The following is a 21,206-nucleotide window of genomic DNA, read 5'->3' as shown; positions in this document are numbered from 1 at the left end:
AGATGGCACAGTTGGGAAGCAAGCTTCTTAGCCACATAGCCATACCTGAATCTTTGTAACTCATGATTATAATAATTAAAAATAATACGTTACCAGCGTCGCCTTCTAGCACTTGTGCTGGTGGCACGTTTTAAAATAATTCGAGCAAGGTTGTTGCCAGTGCCGCTGGACTGGCTCCCGTGCAGGTGGCATGTAAAAAACACCTTTTTGAGCGTGGCCATTACCAGTACCGTGTGACTGGCCCTCGTGTCGGTGGCATGTAAAAGCACCCACTACACTCTCGGATTAGTTGGCATTAGGAAGGGCATCCAGCTGTAGAAACTCTGCCAAATCAGATTGGAGCCTGGTGTAGCCTGCTGGCTTGCCAGTCCTCAGTCAAATCGTCCAATCCATGCTAGCATGGAAAGCGGACATTAAACAATGATGATGATGATGACTTTCTAACTTTTATTAATACTTTTATCAACATAGCAATTAAAATGACAGAAATATGTTTGCAGAGCTCTTCGAGAAGCTGATGTGATTCTTCTTCTTGGTGCACGTTTGAACTGGATTCTACACTTTGGCCTTCCTCCTCGCTTCCAACCAAATGTCAAAATCATTCAGGTAAATAACTGACAAATTCTTCATAGATATATATTCTACGATTTTGATGACAGAAAAAAATATCTCGTATATTATTTGCTTGTTCACTCCATTGATTTCTCTCTCTTTCTCAGGTGGATATCCATCAAGAAGAATTGGGTAATAATGTTCAGCCTGTTGTAGCTCTTGCTGCTGATGTAAAAGCAGCTATTTTCCAGGTAAGATCTTTATTCGTTCAAGGTAAAATGAACATGCTGGTTTATATCTCACTACCTTTAACCTCAGTCACTCATATGGATGTGTGTGTGTGTGTGTGTATATATATATATATATATATATATATATATTTTTATACACATACACACATGCATACAGAGAGAGAGAGAGCAGTTGCCTTCCAATAACTAGCATCATCTCTGAAGAGTGCAGGGTTACATAATCAGGCTTCCGTTGAACCCCTAGCACAAAACTGATTGGTAAGATCAGCCATAATGGATATATAATACTGTACACTTTGATTAATGTGTGTGTGTGTACATTTGTGCACGTGTGTGTGTGTACATTTGTGTGCGTGTTTGTGTGTGTATATATATTTAAATATATCTTGTGTGTTCAGTTAGATGTACAACTACTACTGTATGAGTTAAAGCTTTACATAGATTATCATTATCCAATCAGCTTGCAGTATAGTGGTTGACCATTGTGCTCCGCAGAGTAACTAGTAATGATATACAGAACATGTATAGTGGTAAGCATCCAATGCTGAATTCCAACAAACTGCAATGGTGAAACATACAGAGGAACTAAAACTTTATACTTGTATATATCTTGATTTTTCATTATATATATATATATATATATATATATAATTGTGTGTGTGTGTAAAATATTTATCTGGTTGCATGTTTCTGAACAGCTTCCAGGAGATTGATTTGTATTTTGGAATAGCACAATGGAGGTGGAATGACTCTTCAAATGTACAATCTATGGAATTATTTTGTAAAGCAATAACCAAATTTGCTGCTCATACCTGAAACCATGTAAATTGATATCATCATCATCATATATTTTCTTTGTTAGGACAAATCTGCTTCGGTTTTATGTCACTTTATCTACAAGACCCAATCTCTAACTGATGCAATTTCTCTTCATTTATACTGGTAATTCCTTCTAGAAAGACAAATTTCACAGCTCCTTATATCTAAGCTGCTAAAATTCTAAGACTTTGTGACTAGTCAATAGAAACTTACAGCCAGGACATCATGACAGAACTCCAAATATTGATGATCAGAGGTTGTTTTGCACTTCCACCTAGTGCTAATAAATTTGTGTCCTAATTATGAAAAAAATGTTATGTTTCCACTGATGCAGGCATGACTGTTTTAAAAATTCACTTCTCAGCCACATAACTTTGAGCTTTATCCCACCACAAGTGTCTTCTATTATAGACTTGGGCTAAACCATGTCTTGTGAGTGAATCTTAGGAGACAGATGTTGTATGGGAAGCCATCATGTGTGTGTGTGTGTGTGTGTGTGTGTGTGTGTTTGTGAATTCTTCTTATTTCTTTATTACCCACGAGGGGCTACACACAGAGGGGACAAACAAAGGGATTAAGTCGATTATATCAACCTCAGTGCGTAACTGGTACTTATTTAATCGACCCCGAAAGGATGAAAGGCAAAGCCGACCTCAGTGGAATTTGAACTTAGAGCGTAGTGGCAGACGAAATACTGCTAAGCATTTCGCCCGGCACGCTAACGTTTCTGCCAGCTCGCCGCCTTTGTATGTGAATGCTTCTGGGTGTCTTTACATTGTCATCATGTGAAAGAAACTGCTGCCTGTGATGATGTCTGTTGTAAAGAAGATGTCCCATCACTCACCAGTTTTGTTGTGTGTGAGGACCTTGGAATAAAAAAATTTCATTAATTGAAGAACAGATAATGGTTGGCAACAGGAAGTGGTATCCATCTGGAGAAAACTGGCTTAATAATTCTTGTCTATCCCATACCAATATGGAAAAAAAAAAATGAGTGTAAAATCATGATGATGATAATTTTTTTTCAACTTCAGATGTCAATGGAATTAGCTAATTCTTCAAACAGTTATCCCTTTCACCATACGGAACTTTGGTGGCAAGAATTGAATATGGCTATTGACAAAAATAAAAAAGCCATAAATGTAAGTTTAACTTTTTATATTTAATTCCTAATTCATTCCTGTGTTTTTTTTTTGTTTTTGTTTTTTTGTCTCAAATACACATTCAGCACTTTTAAAGTTTTTCAAGTTGTTATCCTTATCTTTAAGTTAGCAGAGTGTGATTAAGTAGTAAGAATGCTAGTGTTAGACTAAATGTAGTGGTGGCAGCTACAGCAGCAGAAGTAGGAGTAGCTGCTGCTGTGTAGCTTCTGATCAAGCCTTACCAAAGAAACCTATCATCAAAAGTATTGTAGCTATGATGATTCTTCATCTTTTTATTTTTCCAGACATATTCCATGTAGAAGTACCTAAGTAAATGTGCCCTGTTTTTAAATATAGCGAGCAGCATGTAATTAAAAAAAGTTCTAACAGCCACCATATTTAATTAGGTCTCCTTATATTCTGAGTTCAGCTGTTTGACCTGTAGCACACTGTAGGTGCATCATGTCACTATATGAGTTTTCTCCCTTGTAGTAATAGGTCAGTGGCAGGGTAAACAATTTTAGAGAAAATGCAGTATGCTAAAGGTTAAGGTTGATTTTGCTTCTAATCCATATCAAATTGATAACATATGTACCAGCCTTGGACTAAGACTGATTCAACTAACTATATTCCTTCCCTACAATATTTGTAGCATTGTGCCAAATGTAGAAGTCAAATTTTAAGTTAATAGAAATTTTGTATCTTATTTTTTGAATATTTTTCAATATTTCAAAGTTAAATTAAATTTTAAAAAAATCAAATTTTGAGGTAGCAAAAATTACTCATCATGTTCCCTGAATAATTTTCTGTTTTTCTATGTTAAATCCATTTTACTCAGGCTTTGAGTGCTGATGAAACTGTGCCTCTCAACTATTACTGTGCCTTCTCTAAAGTAAGTTAATCTCACTTTCACATTTGTCTGTCCAAATTTGTTGTTAATTTTTTATCATCTTTACTGCCTATTATAAAAATATAAAAATATATTTCTTCCCCAAAGATAGTCCCAACCCAAAATATCAGAATCTCATAGCATATAGACTTATTTTATTACCTGCTTTTCTTATTACCAAATCAAACCCTCTTAGTTCCATTAGAATGGGTTGGAGGGCAAATTTTTTTAAGAATGTAAGTTAACTCTGCTTCCATAATGGAGTACTAGAGTAGATACATGGATAGCATAAATATTAAGATTTTCAGAGGTCTGGAAAAGACGAGGCTGTGAGTCAGACCTCTTGGCAGCTGTGGTGACAACTACAGACAAGTTTCAGCTTTATTATCCCTCTTTGGCAAAGCATTAACTCAAAGCTGCCAAACCTCCAGAACAACTAATATACATGATTTATTTCTGTTTTTCCTTTTAGGTGAAAATAATTCACTAATTAGGCAAATTTATATAACGATAGGTTTTGATCTTGTACCTGGAAGTCCAATTCTTTTCAATTATTTTTTTAGATTACAGAAATTCTTGGAGAAAATGATGTTGTCATTGTGAGTGAAGGTGCCAACACAATGGATATTGGTCGGTCCATGATACAAAACCTGTTACCAAGACAACGGTTTGTCTGTCTATCTTTCATCTTTTACTTGTTTCAGTCATAAGACTACAGCCATGCTGGGGCACTGCCTTGAAGTGGTTAGTCTAGCAAAACTGACCCCAGTTCTATTTTTATTGAGGCTGCTATTTATTCTGTTGGTCTATTTTAACAAACCAACACTGGTTTGTTATATATGTGTGTGCATGCATGTATGCGTCATATACGAATTTTTGTTTGTTCTTCAAGTTGCAATCCAGCAACTTTTAGTGTTTGGCCCTGACTTTTATTAATGCTCATAGCAAAAGAAAGTGGGATAGGAAACTGTAAGGGCTTAAATTTGACTGGGGCTTTAAGTGGTATAATTTGTATGCAAGGAACAAAGACGGTGTTGCGTTTACCACAACCAGTGAGAATAATTGCCTCAATTCAGTTCATCATAGGTTTGTGCATAATTAGTGTTGCTTCCCTTGAACCATTTACTTTCACTTTATAGGACAAACAAACAAATGAATGAACAGAATATCCCTTTTATATATATAGACTTAAATGATGTTATATTTGTATTCATGATTTTCAGGCTTGATGCTGGGAGTTTTGGAACGATGGGTGTTGGTATAGGATTTGCAATAGCAGCTGCATTCTGGTGTAAGGAGAAAGGCGGTAAGAAGCGTGTGATTTGTGTTGAAGGAGACAGTGCCATTGGTTTCTCAGCAATGGAATTGGAGACTGTATGCCGGTAAGATGATTTCAGAGATTGTAGGGAAAGTTGAAGAAGAAGAGTAGATTGGTACAGGTTTTTATTGTGGGGAAAATAAATATTTTTGCCACACATATATTGAGAATTTTCATAAGGTGCACCACATCCAAAATATTATGTAAGGGATAGTTGTATTGAAATGTATATTAATTCTTTCTTCTATAGGCACAAGGCCTGAAATGTGTGAGAGGGGACAAGTTGATTACATTGACTTCAGTGCTCAACTGGTACTTGCCTTCTCAACCCCAAAAGATTAATGGCTACATCAACCTTGGTAGCATTTGAACTGAGAATGTAAAGGCAGAATAAATGCCACTAAGCAATACGTCTGGCATGCTAAGAGTTCTGCCAGCTCACCTGAAATATATATTAATCAACAGGTTCATCAATGTTTTAAAATCCACTTTTTCAAGCTGTTATGAATTAGGCAGCATTTCAACACTTATGATCCTTTGTCAGTTCATCTTTGAGTCTTGAACATCCTGAACTTCAACCTCATTACTTTTTTCCCTCCATGTCTTCCTTAGCTTTCTTCTGCAATGGATACCCTCTAACAATAGTTTGTGGTAATCTTTCGTCTTTTCACTTATCATTCATTCACATCAATTGTCCACAAGTCATCTCTCCTGTATGCATTAGCTGACGGCTTTAACGCTCAGCCACTGTCAGTTCACTTGTTTTTTATCTTTCATGTTGGTTAATATTGATTTCAAATTTTGGCACAAGGCCAGCAATTTCGAGGGAGGAAGTAAGTTGACTGCATCAACCCCAGTACTTAACTGGTATCTATTTTATTGCACCTGAAAGGATGAAAGGCAAAATCGACCTCAGTGGAATTTGAACTCAGAACATTGACATGCGAAATGCTGGTTTATACAGGGTGGCCCAAAAGTAGGTTTACAGTTAGCACGTAGGCATTTTAAATTCCTTTAAAAACTTTTTTTACATTTAAATTTCTATCTTTGAAACTGAAAAGGGAGCTTGACAAAATTAACTAAATTAGCATAGAATAATGGATTCATATTTTTTTTTTATAATTAAGATCTAAACTGTTAATATATGAATGCGAAAGAGATAGTTGAATAACTGTAAACCTACTTGTGGGCCACCCTGTATATCTACTATAATGGCTATGTATGCATGTATTGTTATTATTTGCAGTCAGTGATTGTGACTATGACTGTTCATGGCTTTGGCATGACTTGATAAGCCTTCTCCATACTGATAGGTTTTTCACTTGAATTTACTATTTATTATTATCAATTCCTTTCCACTTTATGTTCCTTCTTTTCAGTATCATTGAATCTCAGTCTAGGTCTTCAATGGTTTCTCTCCCCCTTGTATATATCTGTAAGGGTCTCCTGAATCATTCTATAGCATTTCTTATTCAATAACAACTAATCATTAACTCTTCTCTCCTTCCAGATATAAACTGCCAATAATATTTCTTGTCTTTAACAATAATGGAATCTACAGTGGTTTGGATGGTGAGAGTTGGAATTACCTTCAGGAAGATGACATGACTCTCGTGTAAGTTTTCCTTTGGCAACTCAGAAAGGAATCTTATAATCCTGTTATTGTTTAGCCCTAAGTTAGCCCTGGTTGATCAGAGCTATGACCAAAGGTTTCCCATTTCATCATCTCTTGAACATTGCTGATCCTGTACTTTTTGACGTCTTGAAAAATGCTGTTATTGGTGTTATTGTTTAGCCCAAGTCAACCCTGATTAAGCCGATCACTGTGATCATCTGTTTTTTTTTTTTATTTTGCAGACAATTTATCAACTGTTCTCTTCCTTTTCTTTTCTTTTTTTTTTCTGAGATAGCAGAAGGTGGTTTGAGAAGTTGACTGTTATTTCTAGTATGTTGAGTCATGGACTAAACCTGTTACCTGGTCAAATACCATCACTTGGCCCATGGAGGCTTTTAGTGGCATTCACAAGCCAGGTGGTGGTACTCAGTGTGAAACATGGGGCAAGAAAAATCTGTCATTTACATTATATATATATATATAACCACTTATAAACAAAGGATGCAGCTATATATAAATACCATCATTTAGAGTCCATCTTCCATGCTGGCATGGGTTGGACAGTTTGACAGGCGCTGCTAAGCCTGAGGATTGCACCAAGCTCCACTGTTACTTTAGCATGGTTTCTACAGCTGGATGCCCTTCCTAATGTCAACCACTTTACAGAGTGGCCTGGATACTTTTTACATAGTACCAACATTTGGTGAAATCACTGTGTAACTTGCAAGACAAGAATTCATCAACTGAGAAGGGGAATGGTTTTGTGCCAGGTAATGAGAGTTTAAAATATGACAGAGGAACAGAAACAGGTGTCTTGCTGTAGCAGAGATACCTGGTTACCCCAGTCGGTGGAAGAGAGCAAGAGAGATGGTGGCGATGTACCAGGGCATACTTTCAGGATGTTAGAACCCAGGCACACAGAAAGTGAGGATGTTACATGATAAGTCTTGTTATACATTGATAACCAACAGCTGCTTCTAATTCCTTGTGCTAGACTTAGTGGACTTGCCGGTTATGTATTATGATATATTTCTTACATAAATGTTTCCATTCATTGATGAATCATTTACTTTGCCACAAGGAATTTAAACAAACTGCAATCTAGTCTTCTATCAGCAGCACCAAAACTTACACAATATATATATAGCGTTAGGAAGGGCATCCAGCTGTAGAAACTCTGCCAAATTAGATTGGAGCCTGGTGTTGCCATCCGGTTTCACCAGTCCTCAGTCAAATCGTCCAACCCATGCTAGCATGGAAAGCGGACGTTAAACGATGATGATGATATATATATATACCTTGTTTCAGTCTGTATACTATAGTTACACACACACACACACGTACATAATATATATATATATTTTAACAAGATAAAATTTGACAGTTATTTCAAAGTTTCAACTATGAAGCCTCTATTGGACAGTCCAAATGCCCGGTTTGATTGGGAAACAGTGAGCTACCGGCTCCAGTGTCATCTTTGGTAGAAATGTTGCCAAAGAGGACATTAGAGCCTGCAGCTCACCAGTTCCCTGTCAAATTGTCCGACCCATGCCATCATGGAAAGTGGCTGTTAAATGATGACAATGATAAATATATATATATATATAATCTCAAAACAACACATATCGTTCCTCCTCCTCTACTCACAAAGAACTTACAACTGAAAATAACACTTTCTAAAGACTATCTTTACTCACGGTTGTTATAAATCCAGCTTTGCTCTGAATATTCAATGATAACCAATATTTTTCATGAAGTTTGACTTAATTCATGAGACAGTAGAGGGCAGATGGATTACAGGGGTTTCTTCTACTTTTCTGAAAAGTCACAAGAACATATTGATTGCTTTTGCAGGGCCCCGCCTACAGCTCTAACTCCAGAAACTCGTTATGACAAAGTTATGGAAGCCTTTGGTGGCAAAGGTCACCTGGTGAGGACCCCAGAGGAACTGTGTAAAGGTTTTAAGAATGCAATGGAAGATGAAGATGGAGCTTATCTGTTCAACATCTTAATCGACCCAGTTGCCACTCGGAAGACACAGGTTTGTAGTTTTCCATTGTTTCACTTTGTATGCCATTGGCTGAGGGAGATTACAGATCAAGAGATTGCTTTTTTTTTTGGTAGCCTAATACTAACTGTAACATATTATATTAGTTGAACAATTACAGCATGGAAGACACATATTAAGCCATTCAAGAATGCACAAAGACTGTCAAATTAACTTTTATCATTTGATGCCAAAAGTTTTTGTGATCACATTGCAATTGGAGTTATGAAAATGTTGACACCAAATAATAAGTGTTAAAGTAATGTGAACAGTGTTTTTGAATGGCTGATATGTGTCTTCCATGCTGCAATTGTTTTAGTTTCAACTCTTGCTTTTGGCTCAAATCATATGTTATTTCTTTACTACCCACAAGGACAGACAAGCAGATTAAGTCGATTATATCAACCCCAGTGTGCAACTGGTACTTATTTAATCGACCCCGAAAGGATGAAAGGCAAAGTCGACCTCGGCGGAATTTGAACTCGGAACATAGCAGCAGACGAAATACCGCTAAGCATTTCGCCCGGCGTGCTAACATTTCTGCCAGCTCGCCACCAAATCATTTGTGTGACAAGTACACCTCCGAAATTATATTTGTTACCTGCAGAGTATGAGCTGAAACCCTAGTGTTGTCATTGGATTGAGACCAGAGGCAGAACATAGTCTCATAATCTAACTTGTTTTCTAACTAGGTTTGTTGACTGTCAACTCTATTGAGCCACCTTCACTCTTCATTTCTCAAAAGTTTATCAAACCCTGTTGTAATAATGGTTACTCATTTAAATGAAAGTCCTGAAATTTTGAGGGGAAGGGTTAAGTTAATGTCATTGGCCTCACTGACTAGTACTCTATTTTATCAGCCCTAGGGAATAAAAGGTGAAGTTGACCTCAGCAGGTTTTGAACTTAGAATGTAAAGAGCTGAAAGAAATACTGCAAAGTGTTTTGTCCAACCTGCCACCAGGTCCAGTCCTTGTTGCAGTGTGATGGCTTGAGTGCCTCAGTGACCCAGAGAAAGTGACCAACAAAGTGAAAGATTCTGACAGGACTTCTCAAGCTGGACACATCAAAGGATAGAGGCCAGACTAATATGGATCACCTCTCAAAAGTAGAAATGTGCTTTCGTAGGGTCAACACCCCTAACTAGAAAACAAAACCTGGGAGAGGAAGGCCTCCTTTCAGGGCACTATAATAAGGGCCTTGACAGCCCAAAGTTAAGAACAGTGGGAAAAAATCATTGATGGCCTGTTTCATGGGAAACAAAAAGCTTAATTGAAAGTAATTTTGTCCAACATTCAAACAATTCTACTAATTTGCAGCCTTAATTCATCATCATCATTTAACATCCATTTTTCATGCTGGCATGTGTTGGGTAATTTGACAGAAGCCAGCCAGCCAAAGAACTGCATCAGGTTCAAATTATTTGTTTTGGCATGGTTTCTATGGCTGGATACATTTCCTAGCACCATCCACTTTACTGGTGCTTTTTATGTGGCACCAATCCTTTCTACTACAGACAAAAAGGCTGAAATTTTCAGGAAGGACACTGGTTGATTATATTGACCCCAGTGTTCAACTGGTACTTATTTTATTGACCCTGAAAGGATGAAAGGCAAAGTCGACCCCAGCAGAATTTGAACTCGGAGTATAAGGACAGACAAAATGCTAAGTGGCATTTTGTCCCATGTGCTAATGATGCTGCCAGGTCACCACATAAACCCTGATGTAATCATGCTACAAGTTACAAAGAATATACACAGCACAATAGTTAATGTGAAGTTAACATATATTCAGTAGTTAAGTGTTATGGTAAAGTCATCTTTTAGCAATAAATGTTTCTAAAGCATTTTATCATAAATATTTATTTCAAGGAAAATGTAATTTTTAAGAACAGTATGACATTTTAAGTTCTGCAATTTTTCAATTTTTCAATTTTTCAATTCACTCTTGTTTTTGTTCTTTTTAGGAATTCTCTTGGCTCACTTCATCTAAGTTGTGAATTCTAACGGCGTTTGTAACAAAAACAAGAAAACATTCCACCATGGAGAATTAAGATATCTACAGAAACATTTATGATTGATTATGTGTGTGAAAATATCAGAAAGATGTTCAAATAATTTAATGACAACATTATAATGGTTTTAAGAAAATAATTATTAATACAATTAAATATATAATGAAATATTTTTCCAAATTTTTCTTTTTGTTGTTCATGGTTTGGTGTGACATGAGGTGTAGATTGTATGTGTGGTGTAGTGAGTGGATTGGTATTAATTGCAACATTTACGATATATTTATAGCTGTGTTGTAAAGTGTGATGTAATGGTCTCAGTATGACGATAGTTTCTGTGTAGTCTTGTGTTATAAAATGTAACAGTCAGAACATTAGCAGTGTGTTAGTCACTGATAGAATGGATAAAATTTACTGATTGCATCCTTCTGTAAATTTCATCGGCTACAACTGCATAAGAATGCTTTTCAACATCCGTGCTTCATAAGAAACTGTGTTCTTTCCAGGATTTAATGGTTCTTCTTCCAGAGGTTGTTCTGTCATGGCTTTCACCTCAAGACCATGGACTACAATATAAAAATTTTAGACAAATAAGTAAATCATTATTTAATTAGTTATTTTAATGCAAAAACTGATTCATCACAGTTGATTTGAAGTAATTATAATACATGAACTTTTCTTTGTGTTCCTTAACAATTTAAGTTCACTGAAATACTACTTAGATGTTTCTGAAGTTAATACAACTTGGTATCTTCATTCCTTCTTTAGTACAATTGTCTCATTTAAGAGCATAGTACAACACAACTAAATGTTAAGATTATATGTCAGGATGTCATTGTCCATACAACTATTAACTTTTTTGATACCAAATTGCTAATGCTCCCCTCCCAGCTAAAGGTGGGGGGTTGCCTCACAAGAGTCCCATGTCTGTACCATGCACCATTGTTGGTGCCATATAAAAATTACTCATGCCAGTGCCACATAAAAAGAACAGCTTGTTCAACAAGCTGATGGGTGAAACTATATACTTAAGTCTGTGCATCTGTGCATCTTTGCGTTTGTCTCTGCACTGCTTGATGACTGATGTTGGTTTGTTTGCCTCTCCATAGGCAAATGATAAAAATACTACATTCATTTACAAGGCATTGGTCAGCCAATGGCAATCATAAGTCATTTGCCCAGATGCCATATAGTAGGGTTGAACCTGAAACCATGTGACTACAAAGCAAACTTTTTAACTACACTGGCACAGGCATGGCTGTATGGTAAGAAGCTTACTTCCCAACCACACAGTTCCGTTCCACTGCATGGCACCTTGGGCAAGTGTCTTCTACTATAGCCTTGTGCCGACCAAAGCCTTGTGAGTGGATTTGGTAGATGGAAACTGAAAGAACCCTGTCATATATATATATATGCTTGTGTCTGTGTTTGTCCCTCCACCATTGCTTGACAACCGATGTTGGTGTGTTTATGTCTCTGTAACTTAGCAGTTCAGCAAAAGAGTCCGAAAGAATAAGTCCAGGGGTCAATTTCTTTGACTAAAAGGTAGTGCTCCAGCATGGCCACAGTCAAAATGACTGAAACAAGTAAAAGAATAAAAGAATGCCTGCACCTATACAAAAGTTTTAGCTGGAATTTTGAAGATTCCATCAGAGCGTTTTGCATTCAAGAAATTACTGAAATGCATTAAATGGATTTCTAACAAGAAAATATTGAGTAGCAAAAAATGTGAAGATTACTGGATCATTTTTCATGATTTAACATGTATTCTTTGATATCCTTTTCTATCATCATCATTATTTAACATTCACCTTCCATGCTACATAACTAGCAAGGTTTGATAGGATACAATGAGTCTAGAGACTGCGTCAAGCTCTGTCTGCTTTGGCAGGTTTTCTACAGCTGGATGCCCTTAATAATGCCAGCCATTTTGCAGAGTGCACTAGTGAAATCACCAAGTAATTCACAAGACAAAAAAAGCCCTCACAACTGAATGGGATGTGATAATAGAAAGGGAGGTGGTTTTATGCCTGGTGTTGAGTGGCTACAGTGTGATAGAGGGACACAAGAACAGGTAACTTGCTGTAGATGAGATGCATGCAGCTGGCCCAAATGAGTGGGAGTAGCTGGAAAGAGAGACAAGATGGTAGTGACGAAGAGTCAGAAGGTAGACAAAAATGGGGTGGATGAGTTCACTAAAATGGGGTGGATAAGATCAGGAGAGGACAGATGATTATGTAATTAATAACAAGTGCAGTTTACTTACTTTCACAATGTTCTAGAAAAGTTATGCATTCTTGCACAACAGAATCACGGATCATAACCATGTGCTTGGCCATGTTTTCAATTAAAGACAAGAAACATCTCTTGGCATAAAACCAGGTGTCGGTCACAAGCTTCTTCTGATAAGGTTCTAAACTCTTGATTACACGAGATATTCCAAACTCATAGTTTCCTTTAGCACAGTAAAGGGTTCTGAAAGAAAGAAGTGCAGGAGATTGTAAGTTAAAACAGAGAGTATACAGCTATTTTAGTGCATAAAGGAGTAACTGATGGGGGTAAACTAACTTGTTTTATTTATTCTAGTGTATGAGAATCAGCAGTGGATGGCAGAATCATTAAAGCCCTTGCCTTAAAGGGACATAACTAAAAACTTTAAGACATTGTTCTGAGTTCAAATTCCATAATGGTCAACGTAGCTTTTTTATTCTTCCAGAGTTGATACAATAAAACACTGATGGTTGATTACTATAATTTTTCCCAAAATTTGTGGCCTTCGTTAGAAACCATTATAATGTATGAGAAGTTACAAAGAGTGTTTCCATTCTTCATCAGCTCTTATGATGCGAGAGAATAAAGTAAGAGGAAGTATATCTGCTTTGTCTCAGTTATAGTATAAAAGACTACATAGTAAGCAGTGAAGTTAGATCTCAGAACTACCAGACATTGTGGAAAAGATGACCAAATCTTTTTTTTTTCTTTTCAAAACTAAAACAATTGGTGATATGAGAAAATGGATGTTAAGATGATCATACTAATTCTTATAGGTTCAAGGCCTGAAATTTTGGGGAGGGGATTAGTCGATTACATCAACCCCCAGGGCTCAACTGGTACTTGTTTTATTGACCCTGAGAGGGTGAAAGACAAAGTCATCAACATCATCATCATTTAATGTCTGTTGTCCATGCTGGTATGGGTTGAACGGTTTGACTGGGTTGGCACACTGGAAGGCTGTGCCAGGCTCCAGTCTGATTTGGCATGGTTTTCTACGGCTGGATGCCCTTCCTAATGCCAACCACTCTGAGGGTGTAATGGGTGCTTTTACATGCCACCGGCACGGGTGCTATTTGCATGACACCGGTATCTGCCACGACTGCGATTTTGCTTGGCTTAATGGGCCTTCTTCTCAAGCACGACATAATGCCAAAGGTCTCTTGGTGGAATTTGAACTCAGAAAGTCAAAATAGATGAAATGGAGCTAAGGATTTTGTCCAGCATGTTAACAATTCTGTCAGTTTGCCAACTTTAGATGATTTCAAAGTTTGGCACAGGATCAGTAATTGTAAGGGGTTGGGTAAATTGATTACATCACCCCTGGTACTCAACAGATATTTAATTTATCGACCCCAAAAGGATGAAATGCAAAGCTGATCACTGCAGCATTTGAACTCCAAACATTAAGCCAGAAAGAATGTATGTCACTAAGCATTCTGTTCAGTATGCTGATGGTTCTGTTAGCTTGCTGCCTTGAAGATGAACATACTAATAATAATCATCCTTTCTACTAAAGGCACAAGGCCTGAAATTTGTGGGGAGGGGGCTAGTCGATTACATCAACCCCAATGGATACTTAATTTATCGACTTTGAAAGGACGACAGGCAAAGTCGACCCTGGTGGAATTTGAACTCAGAATGTAGCGGCAGATGAAATAACACTAAACATCTTGTCCAGTGTGCTAACAATTCTGCCAGCTTGCCACCCTCATAGTACTACTACTACTACTAATAATAATAATAAATATTTGTAATTTTAGCACAAGGCCAGCAATTTTAGTAGCAGTGGGTAAATTGATTACATTGATCCCAATATCTAGCAGATATTTATTTTACCATTCTTGAAAGAACGAAAGGAAAAGTTGACTTCAGTGAAATTTGAACTCAGAATGTAAAAAACCAGAAATGTTGCTAACTATTTTGTCTGTTAGATGCTAATGATTCCGCCAGCTCACCTTCTTAATAAATAAAATGTTGATGATTTCTATGGTACACTTCATCATTAAAAATACATACCCAATAACCATATTGACGATACACAAATGGTAGACCTTTTTATCTGGGTCAGTGTGAGCCAACTTCTCTTCTTCTTGTTCAAGTTTTCGCATCACAGCTTCTGCCTGAAATGAAATATTACATACAAATTTGTTATTAACGTGTAACAATAGAATAAAACAATTACTGACTGTTCTAAGGTAGCTTTAATATTAGTTCAGAAGGTACAACAGTTTCTTCAAAAATATGCTTCCCAAAATTCTCCAATGCTTATTCCTGATGTCTAAACACCCTTTCCATTTTATGGCTATTTAACTGTTCGCTTTTCTGGCTTTCTGTATTTTATCCTTTGTACTTTGTATGTACTTTTAGGAGAATGAGAGCCTTGAGAGAAAAGTAGCTTGAATATGTGGTAGAACAGGAGAGCAATGCAAATTGTTTAACAAGTCAAATCTAATTGAGTAGACTTATTAAAAGCATTTCAATCATGACCATCCTGTCTTTAAAAGGATATCTAAGATTACGTTATCTAATGTGTCCTTTGTTTTTGTTTTAAGATGGTAGGATGTGATTTCAGGGAGATTTGGCTGCTATTTCAAGACAGCTGAGAAACCACAAAGAAGCTTTCACTAAAATATTTAAAATGAATTACACATAACACGAAATAGTGCAGTTTGGTGTTTATACAACTCAGAATTCATTTTGCATTAAGCTGTCCATTGATGATGTGCATGATATGCAGGACCTCTCACTTTGGAAATAGTCTCAAGAGAAATTTCTTTTCTTTGGCAACATGTATGAAAACATTGGGCAGTGAAAGATGTCATTGGATCATGAGACACATACGTTTCTGCACTGATACATGTCATCAGCCACAAATGCCAAATTTGTTGTTCACAGCTCTATCAGAAGGATATTTCCGATATATAAGAACAGCAAACAGTGAATTTGCAGTAAATTTACTGGCATGTGTAAAGTCTGATTGGGCTGTGAATGATGAATTTGGTATTCATGGCTGTTGACCCAATGTGTTTTTACACATGTCACCTAAGAGAAGAAACTTTTCCTGGAACTATTGCCACAGTGAAAGGTCTTTCCATGTTCAAGTGAAAACAGATGCGTTACATATCATTGTATTGGGTTGTCCGGAAAGTTTGTGCTGATTTTTAAAGGAAAGAAAAAGGTCAATAAATACCTGCCGTTACATTGCTTCTCCATCTTTCCTTTAACTTGAAAATACCCTCTTCCCTGAATTGAGGTGGTTTCATGGCAAATAAGTCGAAAGGTAAGCTACTATAAATCAGCATGAACTTTCTGGACAACCCAACACATATATATATTTTATTCAATGCTGCTTTGTGCAACCCTAACAATATATGTATAATAATAATAATAGAAACTTACTTCTTCATTCTGATTAGTCATAATGTAAGAGACACAAAGGTTGGCCAAAACAATTGCACTGATGTCTTGTAACTAGAAAGATATCACAATAAATATAAACAATATAAATTTACTAGATTATAACAACAGTAATGATGATTATTTAAGGCCATAAAGTTTGATAGATTCAGCTACTGACTATACGGTCATCAGTTCAATCCTTTATTTTGTTTAATTTCATACCCATTTTTTACAGACTAGAATGGATCAAGCAAAAACATATTATTGAAGCACTGTTTTACAGCTGGAAGCCCTTCATTTTGCTAGCCACTAACCCGTTTTCCAAATTTTTATCCCATATGTCTTTGAAAGTGCAAAAACTAACAGATGATTTATTAAGAGGGAATGACAACAAACTTCACTATTTATAGCTCAGCATTTTCTTAAGCAAAACACAGAATGTAAACAGATGAAAAAATGCATTCATCTGTCTGTCCATCCATCTGCCTGTCCACTCACTGAATATAATTTCTTACGACTTTTCATTGTTTGGCCCAGTTTGGCTCAAACCAAATAGACCAATGATGAAAGGTATTCCAAGCATGACCATCATTTCTATATTTACATCTATATTTATTTCTTTATTGCCCACAGTGGGCTAAACATAGAGGGAACAAACAAGGACAGACAAAGGGATTAAGTCGATTACATTGACCCCAGTGCGTAACTGGTACTTATTTAATTGATGCTGAAAGGATGAAAGGCAAAGTTGACCTCGGCGGAATTTGAACTCAGAAAGAAATACCAGCAGATGAAATACTGCTAAGCATTTCACCCAGCATGCTAACGATTCTACCAGCTCACCACCCTATTTACATCTACAGGGTATCCACAAAGTCTGGGTACATGGGGTAAATAAAATCATAACATTAACAATTAAATATAAGAAATAATAATTTCTTAAAGTATGTATTAATCCCCATGTGGGTACATGGAGTAAATAAAATCATAACATTAACAATTAAATATAAGAAATAATAATTTCTTAAAGTATGTGTTAATCCCCATGTACCCAGACTTTGTGGACACCCTGTATATTGGCTAATGGTGTAACTTAAGAGAATTTGGCTGTTATTTCTAGCAGACAAAATGACATTAAAATAAGTTTCTGAGAAAAATGACTTACTTGTTCATAATTCTTCTTGAGAATGGCTTCATAAAAGCCTGTAGCATCTTTATATTTTTCTTGCATAAACAAGACATGCGCAACGTTTAACTTCCATATATCATGGTCGTTACAAAATTCCACTGAAGTCTGGAAGATCTTCTCAACTTGTACATAGTTCTCCATATCCCAGTGGATGCGAGCTTGTTGCATCAAGATCGGGATGTATCTATGAGATAAGACACAAACTTCATTATGATAATTCCTTTAACAACTTAAATACATTCCCAAATAATGCAGTCAAACTATGCAACATTCTGCAAGCTTATTGACCCTTTAGTATTTAAACCAGTCGTATCTGGCCCAAATATTTGACCTGCATTATGTTCAAACTAGCCTGACTTAGCTTCTCACACCTACCCTACAATGTCATTCTAAAAATAAACAGTCACATCATGGAAATCGCAGAGCTGAGATAATGCTTAATTAATTTGAAACAATATGAATAAGTAGGCATTACAGTTGACAGATTAGACTGAATGCTAAAGGGTTAAAATACACTCTAGAAATGTGATCTTAATAAATAACTTCATTCAACAACATTGAGTTAGATGTAAAGCAACTTTATTCATTCAGATTTTATGCCTGTTGTTATTTTTTCTATGCTAGCATTAAACTTATTATGGCAGGTTTTTTTATACATTAAACTTATTATTTCTGGCATTAAACTTATTATGGCATGTTTTTCTGACATTAAACATTATCAAACATTAATTTTTGGCATTAAACTTATTATGGCAGATTTTTCTGGCATTAAACATTATTAAACATTAATTTCTGGCATTAAACATTATTATTTCTGGCATTAAACTTACTATGGCAGGTTTTTCAGGCATTAAACATTATTAAACATTAATTTCTGGCATTAAACATTATTATTTCTGGCATTAAACTTACTATGGCAGGTTTTTCAGGCATTAAACATTATTAAACATTAATTTCTGGCATTAAACTTATTATGGCAGGTTTTTCTATGACCAGATGCTCTGCTAATTGCCAGCCCTTACCCGTTTCCCAACTATATTAAAAGTACCAGTTCTATTGTCCTCACACATTGTGAGCTGAAACCACAGGGCATTTTGCTTACCATAAATTGTAAACAAAGCTACCACAGTTGCTCAGGCAGAATTATTGAGGACATGTGAAACAACACATACACACACACACAGACATACATGTGCACAACAGGCTTCCTCTTAGTTTCCATCTGCCAATTTCACTCAAAACATACTAATCAACCCAAGGCTGTAGCAGAAGACCTTTGCCCAAGGTGCTGCACAATGGAACCTGACTCAAAACCATGTAGTTGCAATGCAAAGTTTGTAACCACACAGTCATGTTTAACCCTTTTGTTATCAGATTTATTTTGAGATGCTCTCTTTACTCTTTTACTTGTTTCAGTCATTTGACTGTGGCCATGCTGGAGCACCACATTTAATCGAGCAAATCGACCCAGGGACTTATTCTTTGTAAGCCTAGTACTTATTCTATCGTCTCTTTTGCCGAACCGCTAAGTTAAGGGGACGTCATCACACCACCATCGGTTGTCAAGCGATGTTGGGGGGACAAACATATACACACACACATACATATATAAATATATATATATATATATATATATATATATATATATATATATATATATATATATATATATATATATATATATATATATACAATGGGCTTCTTTCAGTTTCCGTCTACCAAATCCACTCACAAGGCTTTGGTCGGCCCGAGGCTATAGTAGAAGACACTTGCCCAAAGTGCCACTGAACCTGGAGCCATGTATTTCTTTCAATTAATTTTAAATATAACAAAGAATTTAGTAAAATAACTTAGTTGTTATTAAGCTAGTGTTAGGAACAGAAATTGTGACTAAGGTTTGGTGGAAGATTTTAATTCAGAACTTATGCAAACAAGACATTTGTACTACAGAGCCAGGGGCAGTTTCAGCCGGGTTGGTATCGAAAGGTTTAAACCTCTATAAGAATTATAAAGCCCATTGAATAATGGTCCAGAATTATGATGGAATCCTTTTTAGAGAACCACAACTATTTAACACCCAAATTATTAATGTGCAGAAAAAGAAATTATTGGCATAAATGTAAAAGTTGCAGCAACTGCCAAATATTATAATTGCTAACATTTTTTTTCTTTTTATTGTCCACATATGTCTACACACCCACATACACAACTTATATCCCCCTCTCACAACATACATATCTACTGTACACACACACATAAGTTTCCATAGCCTAGCATGTACAAAAACCTCATTACCAACACTAACATACACTCACCCATATACATACACAAACACACACACACTCACACAGACAGCCATACACTTGCACTCACCCATATACACACATGCAAACAATAACATACACACACAACCACACATCCATGCACTCACACATGCATCACCCAGCCCCTGAACCCCACGTCCATCTACTGCCATTGTCTCCCATGCACACACATACTACCATCCCCCCATACACACAGAAACATTTGCATGCATATACACTCCACAAACATACACTATGGCGTTTTTCACAATCTTCCACCATCAAAACCTATATTCTCTATCTCCCTCCAATTTCTGGTCAGTTATTTTCCAGCCATGGAATGGACACACATGCGTTTTCCAGACTTTCTGCTTCTTTTTCATTTTCCTCTTCTCTGGATATTTTTGGCACAGAACCAGGCTAAAAACATCATTTCCACTCCTATTTTCCTATCTAAAACTTTCACTAAGTATCAATCTAATATATTTACTGTGTACATCTAATTGAGTTTTGTTGTTTTTTCCTGTTTCTTTCTTTTTTATATATATATATATATATGCCACACATATAGAAATTACAAGCTCAAGTATAAAGAATGTTTAGAGTACTTGTAAACTTTTGATGTTTTTTTTTTGTTTTCTTCCTGTAAGAGGATAATGTTTGAAGTGTTTAGGAATTATTAAGGAAAGGCATTATAGAATTCTGATGATAAAACAGGGTACTATTGTAATTAGTTTGTCTAACATTATAAACAAGTAAAAGGAAGTTAGTTTTAGTGAATAACAACAGAATCTATTTTTTTTCTTTTCTTTCTTTTTAACGTCTGCTTTCCATGCTAGCATGGGTTGGACGATTTGACTGAGGACTGGTGAACCAGATGGCTACACCAGGCTCTAATCTGATTTGGCAGAGTTTCTACAGCTGGATGCCCTTCCTAACGCCAACCACTCCGAGAGTGTAGTGGGTGCTTTTACGTGCCACCGGCACGAAGGCCAGTCAGGAGGTACTGGCAACGGCCACGCTCGAAATGGTGTATTTTATGTGCCATCTGCACAAGAGCCAGTCCAGGGGCACTGGCAACGAACTCGCTCGAATGTCTTTTCACGTGCCAGTAAGGTGACGTTGGTAATGATCACGCTCAAATTGCAGTTAATAAAAGAAAAAGACATATTCTCTAAAATATATTTTAATGCAGTTAAGACCCATCAAGCCAAGCAAAATCGCAGTTGTGGCAGATACCAATGTCATACAAATTGGCACCCATGCTAGTGGCACATAAATGCACCACAGTATCGTGCCAGTGGCACATAAATGCACCCCAGTGTCACGCAAATGGCACATAAAAGCACCTGTTACACTCTCGGAGTGGTTGGTGTTAGGAATGGCATCCAGCCGTAGA

The 21,206-nt window shown here is 36.5% G+C and overlaps 2 protein-coding genes across 3 annotated transcripts in view; one reads left to right on the top strand and one right to left on the bottom strand.

Annotated features, from left to right (window-relative positions):
• LOC106872707 (2-hydroxyacyl-CoA lyase 1) overlaps positions 1-10,825 on the top strand; it is a 34,773-nt gene extending 23,948 nt beyond the window's left edge. The window contains exons 10-18 of the mRNA XM_089363787.1: positions 501-606; positions 720-803; positions 2,657-2,764; positions 3,603-3,656; positions 4,217-4,320; positions 4,877-5,035; positions 6,482-6,586; positions 8,441-8,627; positions 10,598-10,825. Of these exons, the coding sequence (XP_089219913.1) occupies positions 501-606; positions 720-803; positions 2,657-2,764; positions 3,603-3,656; positions 4,217-4,320; positions 4,877-5,035; positions 6,482-6,586; positions 8,441-8,627; positions 10,598-10,630 (940 nt within the window). The 3' untranslated portion in view covers positions 10,631-10,825. The remainder of the gene's footprint in view (positions 1-500; positions 607-719; positions 804-2,656; positions 2,765-3,602; positions 3,657-4,216; positions 4,321-4,876; positions 5,036-6,481; positions 6,587-8,440; positions 8,628-10,597) is intronic.
• LOC106872720 (intraflagellar transport protein 70A) overlaps positions 10,478-21,206 on the bottom strand; it is a 28,494-nt gene continuing 17,765 nt past the window's right edge. For both annotated transcript variants that reach the window (XM_014919802.3, XM_014919803.3), the window contains exons 12-16: positions 17,481-17,688; positions 16,316-16,387; positions 14,933-15,036; positions 12,909-13,117; positions 10,478-11,208 (exon numbers count right to left, since the gene is read on the bottom strand). In XM_014919802.3, coding sequence (XP_014775288.1) covers positions 11,087-11,208; positions 12,909-13,117; positions 14,933-15,036; positions 16,316-16,387; positions 17,481-17,688 — 715 coding nt within the window. In that variant the 3' untranslated portion in view covers positions 10,478-11,086. The remainder of the gene's footprint in view (positions 11,209-12,908; positions 13,118-14,932; positions 15,037-16,315; positions 16,388-17,480; positions 17,689-21,206) is intronic.

Source organism: Octopus bimaculoides, chromosome 1 (genome assembly GCF_046866305.1).
Source record: "Octopus bimaculoides isolate indiv1 chromosome 1, ASM4686630v1, whole genome shotgun sequence".
NCBI classification, from domain to species: domain Eukaryota; kingdom Metazoa; phylum Mollusca; class Cephalopoda; order Octopoda; family Octopodidae; genus Octopus; species Octopus bimaculoides.
Note: the sequence above shows the minus strand (reverse complement) of the source record. Positions and strands in the feature narration are given on the sequence as shown.